The sequence below is a fragment of the Taeniopygia guttata genome, chromosome 5 (assembly GCF_048771995.1).
Source record: "Taeniopygia guttata chromosome 5, bTaeGut7.mat, whole genome shotgun sequence".
Classification (NCBI taxonomy): Eukaryota; Metazoa; Chordata; class Aves; order Passeriformes; family Estrildidae; genus Taeniopygia; species Taeniopygia guttata.
Window position 1 is genome coordinate 13,460,029 of NC_133030.1, and position 18,760 is coordinate 13,478,788.

The window sequence follows — 18,760 nt, forward strand, 5'->3', positions numbered from 1 at the left end:
TTTAAAAAAAAGTACCTAGAATTCTCTGGTGTAAAGCATTTGGGTTGCCATACTGATGTACATCTGAGAATTCCTGCTTGTTGTACACAGCTATCTTGCTCACTTTATCTGAGGTAGCCCAGAGCAGTGTTGGGTTTTGCTGTGGGTGGGTGTGGTAAGAAAAGATTCTGGGTCCAAGGGTCTCAGAATTTTTAAATTTCCATAAGATTATCTTGATAACTCTTGGCTGGAAACAACAGGATGGACTGCTGTTTAAATAGGTTAAAAAAATTAAAAAATTATTTGCACAAGCCTGCCATTTCCACATTCTTACTAAACTTCATTAGAATAGAGATGTTGGAAGTTTGTTTTGTGAAGAAAACCCCATTCAATGCCATTATTAATCCTGTACTATTTCTGAAATAAAGGCATTAGCTTGCAGTACTTACTCATAAATCACCATTTCTTTAGTCTAGCGTGGTTTTGTTCAGAAATGGTCAGAAGAGTATTTGACAGCTTTTTGTTGTTGTTGTTTTAAATAAGCCACTGGAATGGCAATACTAAGTGTTCTGAAAACACAAGAAGGAACTGTTTTCCCAGTGGGTGTAGTTTTCTTTCTAAAAGCCAGTTCAGTTTTGGTTTGTTTTTTTTCTCAGAAGATAAACTAGGAGTACAGTTGCTGCATAAATGTTTTTTACAAATTTGGGTTTTCATTATAGCAGCTCATTGAGGGGAGGTGTTTAAAATGACACAATGTTAAGAGGTTTTAAAAAGGCAAAGCAATGAACTTGAAACTGATTTTTTTTTTTTTTCCAAGTGCTTGTGTAGATGTGCACCCAGGATTATATATTTACTGGTGTGTGGGGGAGTTGATGGATTTCAGAAAAAGACTTTTCTGTCTTGGACTTTGGAGGATGAACTGACTGGTTTTAATTGAGATGTTCCTGCATATTTTAGGTTTTCTGGCTTTGTGGAACTTTGCTGCAGGGTCTCTGTGACGAGCTTGAGCAGCTGTTATTGAGGATCACTGTAATGTGCAGCTCCAGTGAGAGAATTCCTGGTCTGTCCCTGGTGCAGGATTAGTGCCACTGAGAGATCCTTCAGCAACTTTCAGCATTGGGAAGCTCAAGAATGTGGTTGTGGATCTTCCCTCTGCAGGGAAATGTTTCTTAGTGTCTGCTTTTATGTGGCTTTAAGGGTTTGAGTGAGGAGCTGAGGTGGAAATGTCCTCAGCACCTGGGCAGTCTGTTCCAGGCAGAGAGGGAAGGGTTATTCACCTGTAATATATATAATTCACAGTCCACAGGTGCCTCAAGGTGATTATGTAAAGGTTCCTCTTGGAGAATTCTGCATTTCAGTTCATTCCAAGGTAGAAATTTTAAAAAGGCCTTTATTTTTTATTTCTTTAGAGCTTTAGGATTAAAAGCTATTGTTGTCTTTGTGAGTGAGTTTAATTGTTTAGAGTTGATCATCAGAATATTCTGCAACACTGCAAATTGACTTTTACCTGCAAATAATTTGGAGGGTATTTTAAGTACTCTGGTTTTATTTTAGAGCAGGGTAAGGATAAATACATGGTTTCTTAGATACAAGGCAAGAAGCTGTTACAAAATTGAGTCTATATTTTGTGTTCTGTTTACATCCAGAGAGATCCAAAAGTTCCAAGTGTTTCTTCATATTTACAGCTTCATAACATTGCTTTTTTTTTTATCACACCACTAAGCATTGTAATTGTTTTGTTTTAAGTAGAGGTATGCATCTGAGAAAGAAAGTTCCCTTTGCCAAAATTCCATACATAAGTGAACGGAGAAATGGTGAAATACTCAGCAGCTGGTGCTAGGTCATGCAAGTCCAGATGGAACAAACTTCCTTCACATAATGTCCAGAACTTGGTTCTTTATTTTTAGAGAGGTTTGCAGGAAAGATGATGATGATACATGTTAAAAACAAAGCACAGTTACTTGAATAGTAAGAACCTACAGAAGCAGCCCTAAGAAAATGAATCTTTGTGCCCAGAGTGATTCAAGGGAGAATTCAATATTTGGTGAAAGAGTTGAAAGGAAAGTGGATATCTCTGTCAGATGTTTTAAATTTTAAAATAATTTTGGGATCTTTTAATTCAAATTTTGTCAATGGAGTTCAAGTGTTTTCTATTTTATGTGCATCCTAGATAGCTTTGGATTTTATTTGATGAGGAACAAGTGCACAAATATATTTTGAAGAAAAAGTACAGTGTGAGAAAATATCTTAATTATTCAAGTGCAGGATCTGTCACAGAGCTTGTCTACTGCACTGTGTAAACCCTTCACAAAATGCTTTCAAAGGATGACTTGAAAAGAATGTTTCATGTTGTAAACTTTTTGAACAAGCTTTTTTCCCTTTCTCCCTCGGTCATGCCATTGGAGGTGGTGGATTTCTGATGGAAAGCTGACCAGATCATTGATACAGAAAACAATGTAAAGTGCAGAGAGAGCAGTCTGTGGCTGCACAGACCCAACTAGAATATTGGTTCGAGTTTTTGTTGTGGACTTGGTTGTGCTCAGGCTGCAAGTCCAGAAGAAAATGGTGAATTTCTAATTTGCAATTCAGCAGCTGGGTCATTTCTGATCAAATTTCCGAGATACAAATATTTTAGTTTTGCCATGGTAAGGATACAAAGGACTAACATTTTTCTTTAATAAAACTTGAACACTTCAGAATTACTGTTTATTATAATGATATTTAATCTTCATATTCACAGTAACCAGTAAGCCTTCTTCCTAGGAATTCTAAATCCTCCAGTGCTTTAATAGAAAATGTGACAACTTCAACATTTTCTTCAATTTTTCAACAGATTTTTAAGTGCTCCTTGGGGAAGTTTTCATGGCCTCAAACCACTGGGTGTTTAAGCCCATCTTTGGATACACTCCAGCATCTCAAAGTCCTTTTTCAAGTGAGTGCACTCAGGAGGATCTACTCCACAACCTGTCCCTTCCCATTCAGAATGTGCTAGAATTCTGAACAGCAAAGCTGCGTACAGTGTATCTAGAGGATATGCTGATTTATGCAAATAGTTTATTTCAGTAGAGAGGACAAGGCAGGCAGTAGCAGTACAGCTGTGACTCTAGCTTAGTGAGAGGGAACAAATCTATGAATCAAGCAAAGATGATGTGTTTAGCTTATAAAAATCAGAAGAAAGAAATGTCACTTTTAAACTGATTAATCATGTCTAGATTTTAGCAAGAAGACTTGTGGTGATGACATACAAATTTTTTGAAGGTAACAAACCCAGTTACACTGGTTTAAAACACCATGCATCATTTTAAAATGTCTGATTTCTTGTTTAGTCTGAAAGCATTTGTGGGAATAATTAAGAGAAAGTTTTTTGCTTCAGTGGGCACCTGCAGTTTTAGACAATGCATAAAGTGTAATTTCAGCACCTGCGGTGTAAGATGTGTTGCATATTCTTCAGTGCAATTTCTGTGTATCTGCAGCACATTTTAGAAGGCAATCAGCTATAACATGGAATCTGTTTGAAGCACTTGCCCAGCATTAGGGGCTCATTCTTACAAATTTTATGTTGAACATTCTGCTTCATTCTTCTTTTCACTGTCTTCTATAGAAGTTGTATTTGGCTTCCAAGAATTCTGGCAAATAAGTGAAACAATGTGGAAGCATGTTGGTTCTTAAACTGTTGGGGTTTTTCTTGTTTACTGGAGAAGCCACATGACCTTTGGATTATATTCACAGTGGTGCTTTTGTCTGTTTTGGTAAAGCATCTGGTTTGGTAAGGAAACATTTTCCTGTTCTTAGTAGCCAGAGAGTGCTGGTACTCATCCTGGAGGGTAACTTGTATTTATACTAGTTTGGAAAGTTCTTTTCAAGCATTTCAAATACTGTGCTAATATTTATTACCTTATTTTAAGGAAACTGAAAAACAGTCATTGTTTAATCTCTTGGGGGAGCCTGTTGTCTTTATCCTCAATCTCTATTTATAAATTCCTTCTAGTTTTTTTGAAAACACAAACCCTCTGTGTAGCCAGTGGATGTACTCTACTTCAGCTGTTTTCCTCAGCAATCACCAATTGTTGTTTTCTAGCAAAATAGTTAAATCTAGAAAGCATGCTTTGATACCTGATGAAAGCTGACTTAGGACAGAAGCTAGATGGAGTTAAAAAATAAAGCAGGAATTTTTTAAAAGGCCTCAATGGATCTACCTTGGGCAGCACAAGAGCCCAGCCAGGACTACACCCAAGATGAACCAAAATGGTCACAAAAATGGATGACTGGTCATGGGGTCTCTCACTTTTGTAACTTCTGGTCCATTTGCATATTGGAGTTAATTGCCCACTTACAGCTTCAGCTCATGAGGTCCCATCCTTCTTGTTTCTCTCTCTTCAGTCCACGTTGTTTATGCTCTTGGGCCTGAAATTTGGATCATTTGTCCTTGGTCCCCAGCTAGAGAAGGAATTGTTTTGTCCCCCTACTCTGTGAAGTTCTACTCTCACTATCTACTCTCACTATCCTAATATGAACTACGCACCAAAGTAGTACAGAACCCGAAAAACATAAAAGCTAAAGCCTGAGGCATCCTTTTGTACGCAAGATCACGTAGAAACTGGGGAGAATTCTCACCTGCACCATGAGGAGGTTTTAGACATGCATAGATTGAGAGATTGCTATAGACAGCAGCCTGCCCAGATCCAAAATCTCCTCTGGCAGTTAAAAGTTTACCTGTAGGGCTTCCCTTTGCATTTCCCAGTTTACGGGCAGAGGTTGGTATAAATTTTATGCAGCAGACATGCTAATAATGCATTTTTCCAATAAAAAGAAATGTTTTCAAGCAATACCAAAGCACCTCTGTGCCTTTAGTAGGGAAGGGTTTGGAATGGGCAGAGTGGGGCTTTGTCCAGGAACTCCAGACTCTCAAAAATCTGAGAGATTGTTGTTTCCAGGTGTGAGATGGGCATCACCTGTGGAGCTGAAAGGCAGTGGCACCAGCAAGGAGCTCCTGTCAGAACTGGGAGACTGGGCTGATCTGAAAGAGTGTTGAGATTTTGAACTCGAGTGCTTGGACTTTAAGAAGCCTGAGCTGCATGAACAGCCCTAATTTGACCTATCTTGTATGAATAATTTGGTTTTAATGGCATAGCATGGAAATATTATTAGACCTTTGCTGCATTCTTTGCATTTTGGCTCATATTTATTGAGCAAAGAGCAATTCACAGTTTTGGGGGTTATCTTGTTGAACTGTGGATTCCAGGCTTCATTTATTACACAGACACCCCTCAAACTCTGCAATTCATAGAGAACTCTTAATGATTTTTTACTGTCAACGTTTTAGTGATGTTTTTGTTATAATGTCTGTATATATTGGCCATATTACATTATCTTTATAGCAGTCCTGAAGATTAATAGCAGTATCTTCTTTTTTTTAACTAACGTGGGATGAAAAACAAAAGGAGATTAGGTAGTATTATCAAAATCATGGACTAATACTGGATGCTTAACTTGGAATGACTAGGATGTCTTTTCAGAGTACTTTTTGATGTTCAGAGCAGTTACTCTCAGATGTAGAAGGGAGTGCTTAGCACTTCTAAGGCTACAGACTCATAAGTGTTAAGCTGACTATCTAGAATTTGAAGAATGTTATATGAGAAAACTTTGGTTTTGAAGATTTTCCCAGGATCATAAAAGAAACTGTATCTCAGAGGCAGAGTTTTAACTGGTGTTCACCTAAGATTACCCAGGTTTTATGGTAGAGGTTCTAAAGATGAATCTGTAGAAAATGTTTGTTTACAACTTATTCTTCATGCTCTTTCAGTCTTTAACATCTGTCTAGAGGAATGAAGCAATTCTGGAAACTTGAGATTTTGACCTATCTGTTTGGTTCCTTTGGTATCTGCATTGTTTAACAATTCTAGGAATTTGTTGTGGTTTTTTATTATTGTCGTCAGTCCTAATACATAAAGGGGTTATTGCTTTTGGGTCTAAATTCTAGGTTTATAATTTTGCTATTAGAAATGTACTTGTGATTTTTTTGTGGATGTGACTTTAGCCTTCAGTAAAAGAAAGGAGGGGTACAGTATTCTATAAAGGTCATCTCAGGTATCTTCAGCAAACTGATCCCTGAATTTCAGCACCCTCTTGCATTAAAGAGTATTTATTTAAAAAGGAAAAACAGACCTCACAATTTCCACTTTCCTGTCGAGCTGTGGTTCTCTGTTCATGCTGCTTGTGCATGTAAGATTTCAAATGTTTACAATGAAGTTTACAGAAGTAATGAATACATAGGTGAAAAACATTCTTCTATAATATTATTTTCAGGAATGAGTACTGAACTCCCTTCCCATTTTGCAAGTAGATGCAAAATATATATATATATATATATATATATATATGTTTGAGTAGATAAATTATTGGTGAAGTAAGTGAAGAAATTAAAAATTTAGAGATGTTTTAAGACACAAGAATTTTAGCTTCAGATTCTAACCTTTTATCCAAATGAAATCTGCTTCATGTGTGAATTTATTCCTGTTATTTCCTGTTCAATACCACAAAGATGCTCTTGAATGCTGACTGTATTTAAAGGAATACATTTTCTTTTTATAGTGTTTGTTCTCTCCCTTGATGTTTATGGAGCTAAATTTATCTCAGTCTTACCGAGTTCAAGACACATTGGATTTTCCCCATTTTCTTCAAATTTTGCAGCCCTGAATATGTTCACTTTAAACAAAACGATCCTTGATAATGCTGAAATATTTTTCACATTTCTGAAAACAACTGGTGTCACAGCTCACCTGTGTCTGTTTGCTCCCTTAGTTTTGCCAGCCTGGAGGATGGCAGCTTTCCAAGGAGAGGAAACAGCCAACGTTCTTTGTGGTGGTTTTGACTGACATCGACTCAGAGAGGCACTACTGCTCCTGCCTGACTTTCTATGAAGCAGAGATTAACCTGCAGGTAAGAGATTTACAGCAAGAAACAGAAATGCACCAAGAAGTGCCTACAAACAATGGATCAGTGTCATAGACATCAACTTGAGAAAATACTTTGCTGTTCCTGCTAAGGGTGTATTTCTCTGTCCTACGGAAATCCATGTGTTTTTGCAAAAGGTGAGCTTGAGGCACTTTTTTGTGTGTTTGGAGTTTTCATCTGCCTCGAAACAAAAAAAAACCCCAAACAACAAAAAACCCCAAAAAAACCCCAAAACAAACAAACAAACAAAAAAACCCCAAAACAAAAACAAAAAACCCCAAACAAAACAGCCAAAACCACATCATAGAATTTTTTTTTTCTCCACCACATTTTTCTTTTCAAATGGGATAAGCAATATGGTGATCCTTTCATTTCCTTTCATGTTTGACATAGCATGGATGAGTCTCAGCCTTGTTCTAGGAAAAGGTTTGTTAACTTCTGCTCCCTCTGCTGGCCTGCTCCGTCAGAACAGATGTGCACAAGGATGCTGGAATGCACATCCATAATTCTGTAAGCCCATTTACTGGCAAGCTGATGGAATAATTATTCAGTTTTTAGTTGGGTCAGATTTGAGGTGTCAGCTACTTGGCACTGTTTGTTTTTAAACATGTATTTAATTATTTTTTGGCAACCTCAGTCTTTCAAAAATACACTGTGTTTCCCATTTGATGTAAAGTGCTTTACTGAATATCTGATGTGACTTAATACTGAAATTTTTGGAGTCTAGAACCTAGGGTAAACCTAATCCAATATGTAATTGCAGACTGCCATTGTTATGTTTTGAAATATCTTCTTTCCTATGTGAAAATTAAAAAAATAAGTGAAACCTTGGCACTAAATATAATGGAATTAACTGAAATTAAATGAATAGCTGAGTAAAGTAATTTCTTGTTCTTTTAGTGAAGAACTGTATCATTATTGATTATTTTAAGAAAATGTTTTTTATAATCCAGGAGCACTATATTAATTTAATACCAGAGTTGAAAGATTACCCTGTTTGTAGAACAATTGAAAGATGTGTAATAGTAATAATAATAATAATGGTGTGTTTTTTCTGGGCACAGTTGGAAGCCAAAGAATAATAGTTATTCTCATTTCATTAGTGCTAGAATTTAGTTGGATGTTTTTGTGGACTTTTAGAACGATTTGAAAGCAGAAATGTACTCCGGTATTAGATGTATTTTAGTCTTAAAGTTTAGTGTAGATCAGCTGACACATTCCTTTAAAAAATTGAATGTCTGTCATATTTCCTTTATTTTATAAGTAGAGAGTGAAATATTCTATAGTAATTCTTTCCCAGCTGATAAAAATTTACAATGGCTGACTCTTCCTCCACTCTATGTATTTCATAACATAAACTAAATTTAGCAAACTTGTTATTTATCCTGTGGTTTCTAGCAGCTGCTTTTGATTCCCTATCCACATCTTTGAAGTAATGCTCATCACAGAACATCCAGTATTAACTAAAACAGTTTCTTTCTTATATTGCCTAAATATTAATACAAAATAACCCAAAGTAAAAAACAAAAAATGGAGTGCAGCAGGATGTTGGTTCTCATAATGCCATTCCTGGCTGTGTTGTAAAGAATGCATATTTTTCAGATGAACTTGCTGTGGTGAAATTTATTCTATGACTGCATTGTTTATAGCAAAACTTCCTGTTTCTTTCTGAAACCCAAAGAGAATAATTGAACGTGCCCTGTTTCATGGTCATTAGACAAGAATCCAGCACGTGGACAATCTGTAATGAAACCTAAGCTCACAGAGCATTGGCCTATGACAGTAATATTGATTTAACCATTCAGGTGCTTGCTTAATTAAATAATCTATGGAACATCGTGCCCAGGACTTGAAATGAAATCTAGACAGTGCTTTGCACAGATAAATACAATTCAGTTTTCCCTTAACTGAATGATGTAACTTACTGAGGCAAAAAGGAAGATTCAATTTCAGAAAAACCACAAAACCACTATTTTCCAAGTAGCCTTCACCAGGTAAACCTTGCTGATAGATGAGACTGGTCAGAATTCAGCCAGAGCAGCAGATGAGATGTTTGGCTTGGCAGAATCATCTTCACAAAAAAAAAATTGAATCAACCACTTGGAAGTTTCTGTGGTTAATTAAACTGGGAATTGAAAACAAACTCATTTCTCAGCCTGTGAATGCTACAAGAGAACCCTCAAACCTTTTTGGAACCTTCTGCATAATAACAAAAACCCTTTAGACACAATTGAGTCTGAGAAGACTCAAGGGAAGACTCAAGTCAAGAAGCTTCAGTTGTTTTGGTTCCCTTCATCCCTGCTTCAGTTGTTTGTCACAGGCTGATTTGTAAATAAATGCTACCAGAAGTGTAAAGAGTTTGTACTCACACAGAATACATAAGTGATACCATGATAACCTAGGGTGCAAGATTAATATAGCAGCTGTAAAAACTACACAGTCTGCAGGAAAAAAGTATTCTCCTTGCTATCTCTGAGAGTCTTGGATTCAGTGTAGCTGCTAGGCAGTTGCATGTCATAACAAGTTTTCCAGAGGAAAGCACAGGCTCTAGTAATCAATCAGCTGATGGGCTATTTTCAACTTCTTACCCCTGGACAGAAAACAGAATTCTGTTTTCTTTGGTGGCATCATCCTTTGCCTTGTTGCACTTCTGACTGACTCAGAATTTATTACCTGCATGGGTGCTGGTCAGTTTGATTAGCAATCAGCTCTGAAAAATGTGTGATAATAGAAAAAAAATATTATTGTTAATGTTAATCTGATAAATATTCCATATCTGTAGGCACAAGTAAGCTGAACACACTCCATTGAACAGGGGAATGGGACTCGCTTGGTGCTGTGTGATTTCAGGTGGTACAGCTTTGCCATGGAGTCCTTAATGAGTTGTTCTGGTTTAGGATGCTAGTCTCACTTATTTGTCCCAGTTACGTTTGCTAAAGCTAAATAAGGATATGTTCTTCATCTGGGTTTAAAATGAAACATTAGGCAAACATTAGTTTGACTTTAAGAGCAGAATAAATTGGATTGTGGGTAGGCAGTTCAATTAACAGTGGTAAAGCTGCTGTCATTTGGAGGCATCCTGAGCATGTTGCAGAGCAGTTCTATGTGCAGGGTTTCTCTCCCACCTCAAGTTCCTACATGAGTGTAAACAAATCTGAGATACTGCTCTGGTTCTTGGTCCTTCCAGCTCTTGTGTTTCCAGCACATGCTTGGCTGTATCCATGTTTCTGTCTGGCTTAAGGTGTTATTTAGATACTCCAGCAAACAGAGCTGGGTTGATTTCCATGTGACTGCAGGAATTAGGAGGAGGAGAGTAAGTCAGAGTATCTCTATTTCCCTTCCTCTCACAGTGCCTTCAAAGTTTGGGTTTTTTAGAGGGGTTGGGAGGATGTGGAGGTTTTTGATGTCCCATTGCTGTATTTTGATTGCTTCTGTGGACTTGAAACCTCATAGGTTTGAAATCCACTTGAATTGTCATTGATTTGGAAAAAACTTGCTCTATCAACTAAAAAAAAAAAAAAGAAGACTACTTAGTTTATTTTTCTGGCAGCTGAAGCCAGAAGCTGTTGAGCAGCCAAAGGGTGTTCAGAAGAATCATAACTTATATCTACAGAATTCACCCATAAAACTCAGCTTCTCTATGTTTGTAGCTTTATTAATCATACAAAGTATATCTTTATATACATATGCATGCATACTGTAACATGTTTACTTTCTGTGTGGTATACACAGTTTGCTAAAATGAGGTTCTTCTTTCTGACAGCAATTTCTGCATGTTACCACTTAGCAGACAAGGACTTGATTTAATACTTTTGACTCAGCAGATACTTCTAGTGACCTCAGTTGTGCTTCTTACCAGTTATGCAGTTAGAATTTATATTAACAATGTTTGGAAGAGCACCACAGATAGAATCTTTCTTAAAAAATGTCAACTCCGATAATTTAGGAACATAATGGTCAATTTGTACATTGCTTTGGACTTGGAAAGAAATTTGCCCTCTCTTCCCAACCCCACCGTCAACAAATTAGAGGATGATTTATGCCAGCAATTGAGCCTGTGCAACTGCATTTCTTGCATTGCAGAGAATCTGCTCAGTGAGATCAGCACGACACCCCAAACATGTGTTTATAACAATCTTATTACAAGATTATCTCATGCTTGTGTGTTGTCTCAAACATGTGTGTGTTAAAACATTGCAATCACAAATATAGGATTAAATACATCATTCTGGGAAATGGACATAAGTAATAATTCACAGCTCTCCTGTTTCCTGCTATTCACATTCTCTTCCTCTCTCTGCACTCCCGTGCAAAAAGAGGAAAAAGAACTTGTAAAAATCCCAAACCATAAAATGGCAGATTCTCAACATTCACAGATATTTCCTGAGTCAAGGGAAAAACTGCCAACAAAATGATTGTGCTTCAAAAAGTTAGGATTTTTCAGCTTGGACTGGAGAATTGGTGATCCTGCTGTGCTAAGGCATGTGCTGCTCGCTGAGTCACTAATATTTGGGTTTTACCAGAGAGTGAGAACACTCAGTTCAGTTGTACCTGTTTTGTGTGGGAAATCTGACCCCCTCTTTGGACAGTAAATGAGCATATTCTTCCTAAAATTAAGTTTAATATTTTTTTTGTTAGTATCCCAAATACTAAATTTATTTTGAAAGTTTCTTCATATAGTCAATGCCTCAAAGCACATTTTGTGTAAAAAAAAAACAACCCAATTTTAAAAGCAATGTTCAGTATGTTGCATCATCATCTTCCTGAATCTACTGTAAAATGGCTGTTGTGACATCCTTATTTCCTTTCTAGTCTGGTGTAAAGGCCAGATTGAAGATAATTTTCTGTATAAGAAACAGACTTGTATTTTAATGTCCTTTTATACATTTAAGGTCCTCTTTAGACCAGAATTTAAAGTTAAGATGAGAACAGTTGTACAGAGGAAATCATATTTCCATCTTAATAACTCTGGCAATAATTTCTCCTGCCCTGTTCGTCCCCTGCCTCATGCATTTGCACACACATCCCCAAGCTGAACTCATGCTTTTGCAGGGTACAAAAACTTGTGTTGGGTAAAGGTCACCTTGTCCTCTTAACTCCTGTGTTGTTGAACAGAGGCCCCAAGTTCAGCTCACAGGACAAGGAGATGCTATCTTTTAAGCAGAGGCATTTCTTTGTCAGTAGAGATCAGATTCAGCTGACTTTCAAACAGTAGTATAATACTAGTTCAGCAATTCACTGGAGGTCATTTCAATGCATTTCCCTATATGCAATTCAATTAACTGTTTTAATTAACCAAAACAATCTGTGTATGTAAAATTTTGCCTTGGTGTATTCCTACATATGCTGTTCTGCATTATTAAAAAAAAAAAGCAACACATTACAGTAAGTTAAAATAGGACATGAATTACAGCATTCTTAGGTTTGAGTTTTGCCATTGGTTCTGCATGTGTATTGTAGGTGTCTGCAGTTTTCTCACCTTAGTTTAGGTGAGTGAAGTTAGAATTCATGGATAAAGCTAGCTGCCTTTGGGAAAATTCGGAAACGTTTAGTAAACTTGAAGCTCTGAAATGATGTTTGCTTCTGCATACTTCTTGCTAAGGACCTGGTACTGCAGTTCTTTCCCATTCCTTAGTGTTGAGGGTAACACAGTAAAGGCAGTTTTTAATGCTATTGATTATTGCCTCGTGGGATCTCAGCAGGGCAACTCAGTGGCATCACCTTGCTCTTCCCAGATCCTCTGGAGCTTGCACATCCTATTCCAGAGAGACACTTTGGCTGGAAAGCTGCACTGAAATGGGCAAAGTGTGGGTGTGAAGCTACTGTGGTTCCAAAGTGCTTTCAATGTTTTTATGTGATAATCCATATCAACACCTTCTAGAGGTTTTCAAAGTGTATTAAGTGGACAACATCTAAATAGATTGCAGTGGTGTCAATTTTGTGTAGTGCTGGAAGGTGCATTGCAGACTCTTTCCTATCACATTTGAACTCTGAAGTGTCAGTAGTGCATAGAGAGTGAACAAGCTGACCTGTCATAAAAACTCAAGATTACTGTTTGATAAGTTTATGATCTTCATGTCATTTTCTGTCTTTGATCCTTATCTTTTTAGTTGATAGGCTCCTTACTGTGCATTGCTACAGTGTTTTATCCCCATTTTGAAATAATTAAGATAATGGCTTTGATGCTGGTTGAATTTTTTCCAGTGTAGGTTGAGCTGCAGTGGTGTGGTTCTGTACACACAGGCAAACCACAAAGCAGGTCTGTTCACCTGTGCTTTTAGCTCAGTACACCAGATTGCAGCCGGGCTGCAGAGTTGACTTCTGGCAGCAGGCAGCTTAGTTTATTTTAACTTTGCTACATGTGTTAGAATTTATTGGATACATGCATTTATATACTCTGACAAGTAAATAAAATTAATTGATGCTGAATGTTTTTTGGCCTTTGATTGTTAATAAAGCAGCTAAGCGTGTATTTGGCTGCAAATAAGACAGAGACCAAGTCACCTAAGGAGAAAGGGATCTGTCCCAAATGAGTAATTGGCATAAGATTACTAAAGTAAACTCCAAATAATTTTTCCTAAAATAAGAAATTGAACATGGTCTCTAATTCTTTGCTGGGCAGTTAGTAGAAAAACAACAGGATTGGTGAACTTGGCATCATTTCAATGCAAAATTTTGCATAGGACAAACTGTTTTTGACATAATGAAGTACTAGAGTGCAAGTTTTGGAATGAGAGAAGTTCATTCTCTTTCGAAGGGTGAACGAATTGTTAAAGCACAACTCTAACTTCAGTTTCTGCTCACATTTGATTTCCTTTGAGTTTCAAATAATGCCTGCCAGCTTCCACCCCCAGAACAGCACAGCTACATCTAAGGCCTCATGTTTCTTCTAACTTTTCTATTAGTACCTCAGTTTAAATTGATTTTCCTCCCTCTGACATGAGGATAAGCCAAATTTTTCTCTGTTCAACATGAATCAGAACTGGAATTCCAGACTCTGAAGACTAGGGTGAAAAAATAGGAGAAGAAGAGTGGCTGTGGTTCATGTGTGCTGTAATTCAGTTGCATGTTGATGGAGCAAATGATAATGCTGCACTCAGTAGTAGGGAGAATTTTTTTTGAATCATATTGGTAGGTCCTTTTGATCTTTCATAACTGACTTTGGTTCCTAATGTTGATTTTGGCTAGATGTTTATCTTTAAATTAAATGTCAACATTAGAAGCAGAGCTGACATCTTAAAATAATGAGATTGTTGTGGCAAAATTAGGTTTATAAAAGTTCAAGGAAACCTTAAAGTTTGAAGGCTAGATCATGGCAATTAATATCTGTGTTTAATAAAAGAAGATAAGGTTAATATGAGTAAAGTTGTTTTTTAAAGCTTCATTTGTTTTTTGGCTGCCACATCTGTTGCCTTTAAATGAGTTGCAGTTCTTCACTGAAGTAGCACAAAATCAGTCACCTTTTTCTTCTGCAAGCTTTAACATAATTTTTTAAGCAGAAATTGAGACTTTAATGAGAATGCCTGGTTTTATCCTGATTTACCACATGCAACATTGAAACACATCCAGTGTCGGCCAGATGTGGCTTACAGGAGGTGTAATTTCATGGAAGTGAGTGGGAAGCACAGAGATGTTGCATAGTCTACTGCCACTCAATGGGAAACTTGGAGTGTCAGGTCAGCCTTGATCAGACATCAGGTAACCCATAAATGTTTTAAATTTCACATAAATGTATGTCAAATGAAAATAATTCATAGCTGTGAGTACCTATTTTCTTGTTACAGGCATGATGCAGTTATTTATTTAATATTTATTATATTATAATTTATTTAATATACATTTCACTGTTAAGCAAGTATTTTGCTCTTGATTGACTTCCATTTATTTGAGGGAAATATGCAATATTTTATTATCATAACTATCCTTTGTTTAATACCTTTTCTTCTAATACCAAGCTTTCAAACTCTTCTCTCCCTACTTGGTAAAATGGTGCAAACTGTGCTCATCTTTACACTTTTTTATAGATGTAGAGGGATTTTCAGAGCAAAAGGACACTGATTAAGCGAAGCAATACCTTACTTAATGTGTATAAACCCAACAAGTATTCAATTTTAACTACAATGATTGAGAAGGTATTAAACCTTTTTCTAGGATCTGGGACATCATGCCTGATCTGCTGGTGACTGCAGTTGTCAGTTACCTTCCTCATTTTAAAATGTTTCAATAATAAGGGTGAATTTGTCTAGTTTGGGCTTGATGCCATGTACATCCCTTGGCTAACCTGAGGAACAAATTGTTTTCAGTAAACAAGGAAACAAATAAATAGCAGAGTGATGTTGAACAGTGGTGATTACAGTTAATTTTTCTGAACTGTTGGTTATCAGTCCGGGATCAAAGCTGGTTTAATGCATTTGTTAATTCAGCTGCTTTTATTGAGCAAGTTCATAAACTATGGAGTTATGCTGTTAGTTTAATTGGTTGGTTATTGCATATTTTAATTTACCCCATCACTTGAGGTCATAAATATGTTCAGTGACTGCTTCTCCTATAAAAGAAGAAAGGCCAACAGTTGCAATAGGTGCACTCTCTAGTTATGTACTCTCATTTTTGTAAGAATCTGTGAAACTGATTATTGTATCATTCTGGGAGTTGTTTGTGTGTGTATATATATATATATATATACACACATGTATGTATTTTAGTGTAGATGTGGGTGTAAACATTTGTTAAAATACATGAAAACATTTGAGTTTAAAGATATGTATTGGTGTACTTTAAGTGTACTAAACACACACACACACTTTTTTTGGCCAATCTCATAAGAGGCCACTTTATAGCTATAGCAGCCAAATTAGGCAAAATCAAATTGCATTGTGATACCTTCAAAAGAGGTTTCACCATTTTCTGAGTTTGATTATCAAATATTATTAATGCAGAAAAAGAGAAGGGGAAAAACAGAGAGCAAGTAAATAAATAAAACACCCTGTCATGAAACCAGGTAAGATTTTTCTGTTCAAACTTATGATACATTTTCAAGCATGTTCTACCTAGACAAGAAATAATTGCTTGTTTAATTTTATTTTAATTTTTCAAGGATTTAAGTTTTTAGTTAAAATTGGTTATCTTAATTTTTCCTGTGCATTTTTTTGATCTCATGTGACATAAATGTTAGCATTCAATATTGTCATGTTGCATGTAAGTTTTTGTGATGGTTTGCAACATCCAGGAAATTTTTTGGGAGACCTGCTGTAAGGACATAAGTCAGCCATACTTTACAGATCTCTGCATAATATTCTTCTTATAACTTTAGAAACCATGTCAGGATGCAGAAGAAAAGAGGATTCTGGATGTGACAGGCAGGGAGCAGGACCCTGATGGGCTTTGGTCATGTCTAAGTACAGAGGAGTGAATATTTTAAGTGTGGCGAAATTGTATATAACCACAGGTCATGCACTTCTTTGATAACAGTTAGATCAGACTCTTCTACCTACTCTGTAGCCTATGGAAAAGTCTTTTTTGGGACTTTATTAATTGGGTGGTAAAAAAGAAAAAGGATTCATTTGCCTTCTCGAGGCGCAGGTATTTCTGGATGAGATTTTAAATGTTTTCTACCTGTTAAATGAAATGGATTGTTAAGGATCTGGAACATTGTTTGCTCTCTAGTGGTACATTTTCCTAAATTCAGCTGTTCTCAAAGTTTGCCTATTTCAAATAAAAAGAGAAAAATGGAAGGGAAAAAATTAGTATTTTTCAATATTAATTAACCAAGGCAAGTTCAGGGAAGGGCAACAGAGCTGGGAAAGGATCTGGAGCACAAGTCTGAGGAGGAGCTGCTGAGGGAGCTGGGGATGTTTAGCCTGAGGAAAAAGAGGCTCAGATGGGACTTTGCCACTCTACAACTCCATGGAAGGTGGTTGTAGCCAGGTGGGCATCAGTCCCTTCCCTCAGGCAATGAGAAACAGGATGAGAGGACACAGCTTCAAGGGGAGGTTCAGGTTGGACATCGGGAGGAATTTCTTCACAGAAAGGGTGATCAGACTCTGTAATGGGCTGCCCAGGGAGGTGCTGGTGTCACCATCCCTGAGGTGTTCCAGAAGAAGCTGGACATGGCACTCAGTGCTGTGGTCTAATTGGCAGAGTTGTGTTCACCCATAGGCTGAACTCAGGGATCTCAGAGGTTTTTTTCCAACTCAGATGATTCTGTGACTCTATGATTCTGTAATTTAAATTCCTCTTTCAATCTGCGTATCCTTAGCAAGCTTACCATACTATCCACTTATTCTTAGCTAAGCTGTAAACTGAATGCTGCATATAGAAAATAAAAAGTTATTGTAAGAAGCCCCCAACATAACAAACTCTTTAATTTTGTTATTTTTCTATTAGACAATATTTTTTCCATAGATGGAAAAAGGGATAAAGATGGAATGTGTGTGTGTGTCTGACCAGAAGTGTAAATACAATCACATTTGTGGCTTTACTGCTTTGTAATTACTTTTGGTACAGAATGCTTATGCTGTTAATACTTTGCTTGAAAAGTAGGTTAAAAGTCATGTGTTTGAAATGATTATCTACTTAGTCTAGTGACTCCTAATAATGTGCCTGTGTGCCTGTCAGAATGCTGAGCTGGGGAAGAAACACAGCAGTCACATTGCATTTTTCTGTAAATCTCTTATGAAGTAGGAGAGAGTGGTTTAAGAGTGTAAATGCTTTATCAATCAGTATTGTGCTGCTGTCGTGCCCCAAAAGCTTTAAATCTAATTATGAATTATTCAAGACTTGGTCTGAAGTTGTGTGGATTTTATTAGAAAGGTCTTGTATGGAAAGCTCCTCCCTGTCTGAGCCATCCTGAGGTTTCATAATCTTAGTACCATGTGAATATGGAGGAGCTTCCATGTTCCCTTGTCTTTAGGAATGTGGAATGTGTTTTAAGTTCTTTTTTCCTAATGTCAGAGCCCACAGTTTGTCAGAGATCCAGAAACTGTTGTCTTTATGCCTAGAACTCATACTTGCTCTTTAGAATGACTGGTACAGTAAACTTCTGCTGATAATTTAAAAATTTGGGGATTTTGGGGGGCAGAGGGAGGGAACTGTAATTCCTGTAAAAGCTCTTGCTGTCAGCATTAAAATGGATGAAAATGAATGAACCTGTGTGGGATGTGTGACTGTTGAGTTATTGGGTTTCTCTGTTTGTGAATCACAATTTTTTTTTAGAAATGAGGTGCAGACTCAACCAAGCAAGTACAATGTGAATGAATTGCTTGACATTTAGGAAAAATGTACCGTACAAAGTCAAGTGTTTGCCAATATGTGTATATGTACTGTTGAACCAACTGGTTTTATTTTGGTATGAAAGTGTTATACTGTATTAACCAAGGTATTCTGATTAAAACCCAAGTACTCTCATTTTATATCATTTTATCTTGAATTCTGGATTGTGGGTTAGCATCTGCCTAAAGAAAGTGTACATTCTGAACTGAGATTGTGAAATAAAGCTCATGAACTTGTAGCATTCCTGGCATTTAAGAACATTTTTATCAGATTTCATCCATTTAGGAGAAATGGTGGATTTTTTTGTTTTTTTAGGGAACTGAAATGATGAGTAGTAATGTGACAGGAATAGAAGGCAGATATTTCATGTTGTCATATGAAAATGGACATAATTTTTCTCGTGTTCCTAATTAAGATAATAGAGTGATTTTTACTTGGAAGAATGCTTTGTCAGAAGAACAAATAAAAGAAATTTGGTGGGTGGTGCGGGGTTGGAGAGAATTACATCTGGCAATTGGAAAGCAAGGACATTCTGTCATCTGAAAACTTAATTTGTCAA

General features: G+C 36.8%; 1 protein-coding gene across 6 annotated transcripts in view; it reads left to right on the forward strand.

The window, feature by feature from the left end:
- Window positions 1–18,760, forward strand: part of SBF2 (SET binding factor 2) — a 230,887-nt gene that overhangs the window by 91,847 nt on the left and 120,280 nt on the right. For all 6 annotated transcript variants that reach the window (XM_030273779.4, XM_030273781.4, XM_030273784.4 and 3 more), the window contains exon 3: window positions 6,781–6,918. In XM_030273779.4, the coding sequence (XP_030129639.4) occupies window positions 6,781–6,918 (138 nt within the window). The remainder of the gene's footprint in view (window positions 1–6,780; window positions 6,919–18,760) is intronic.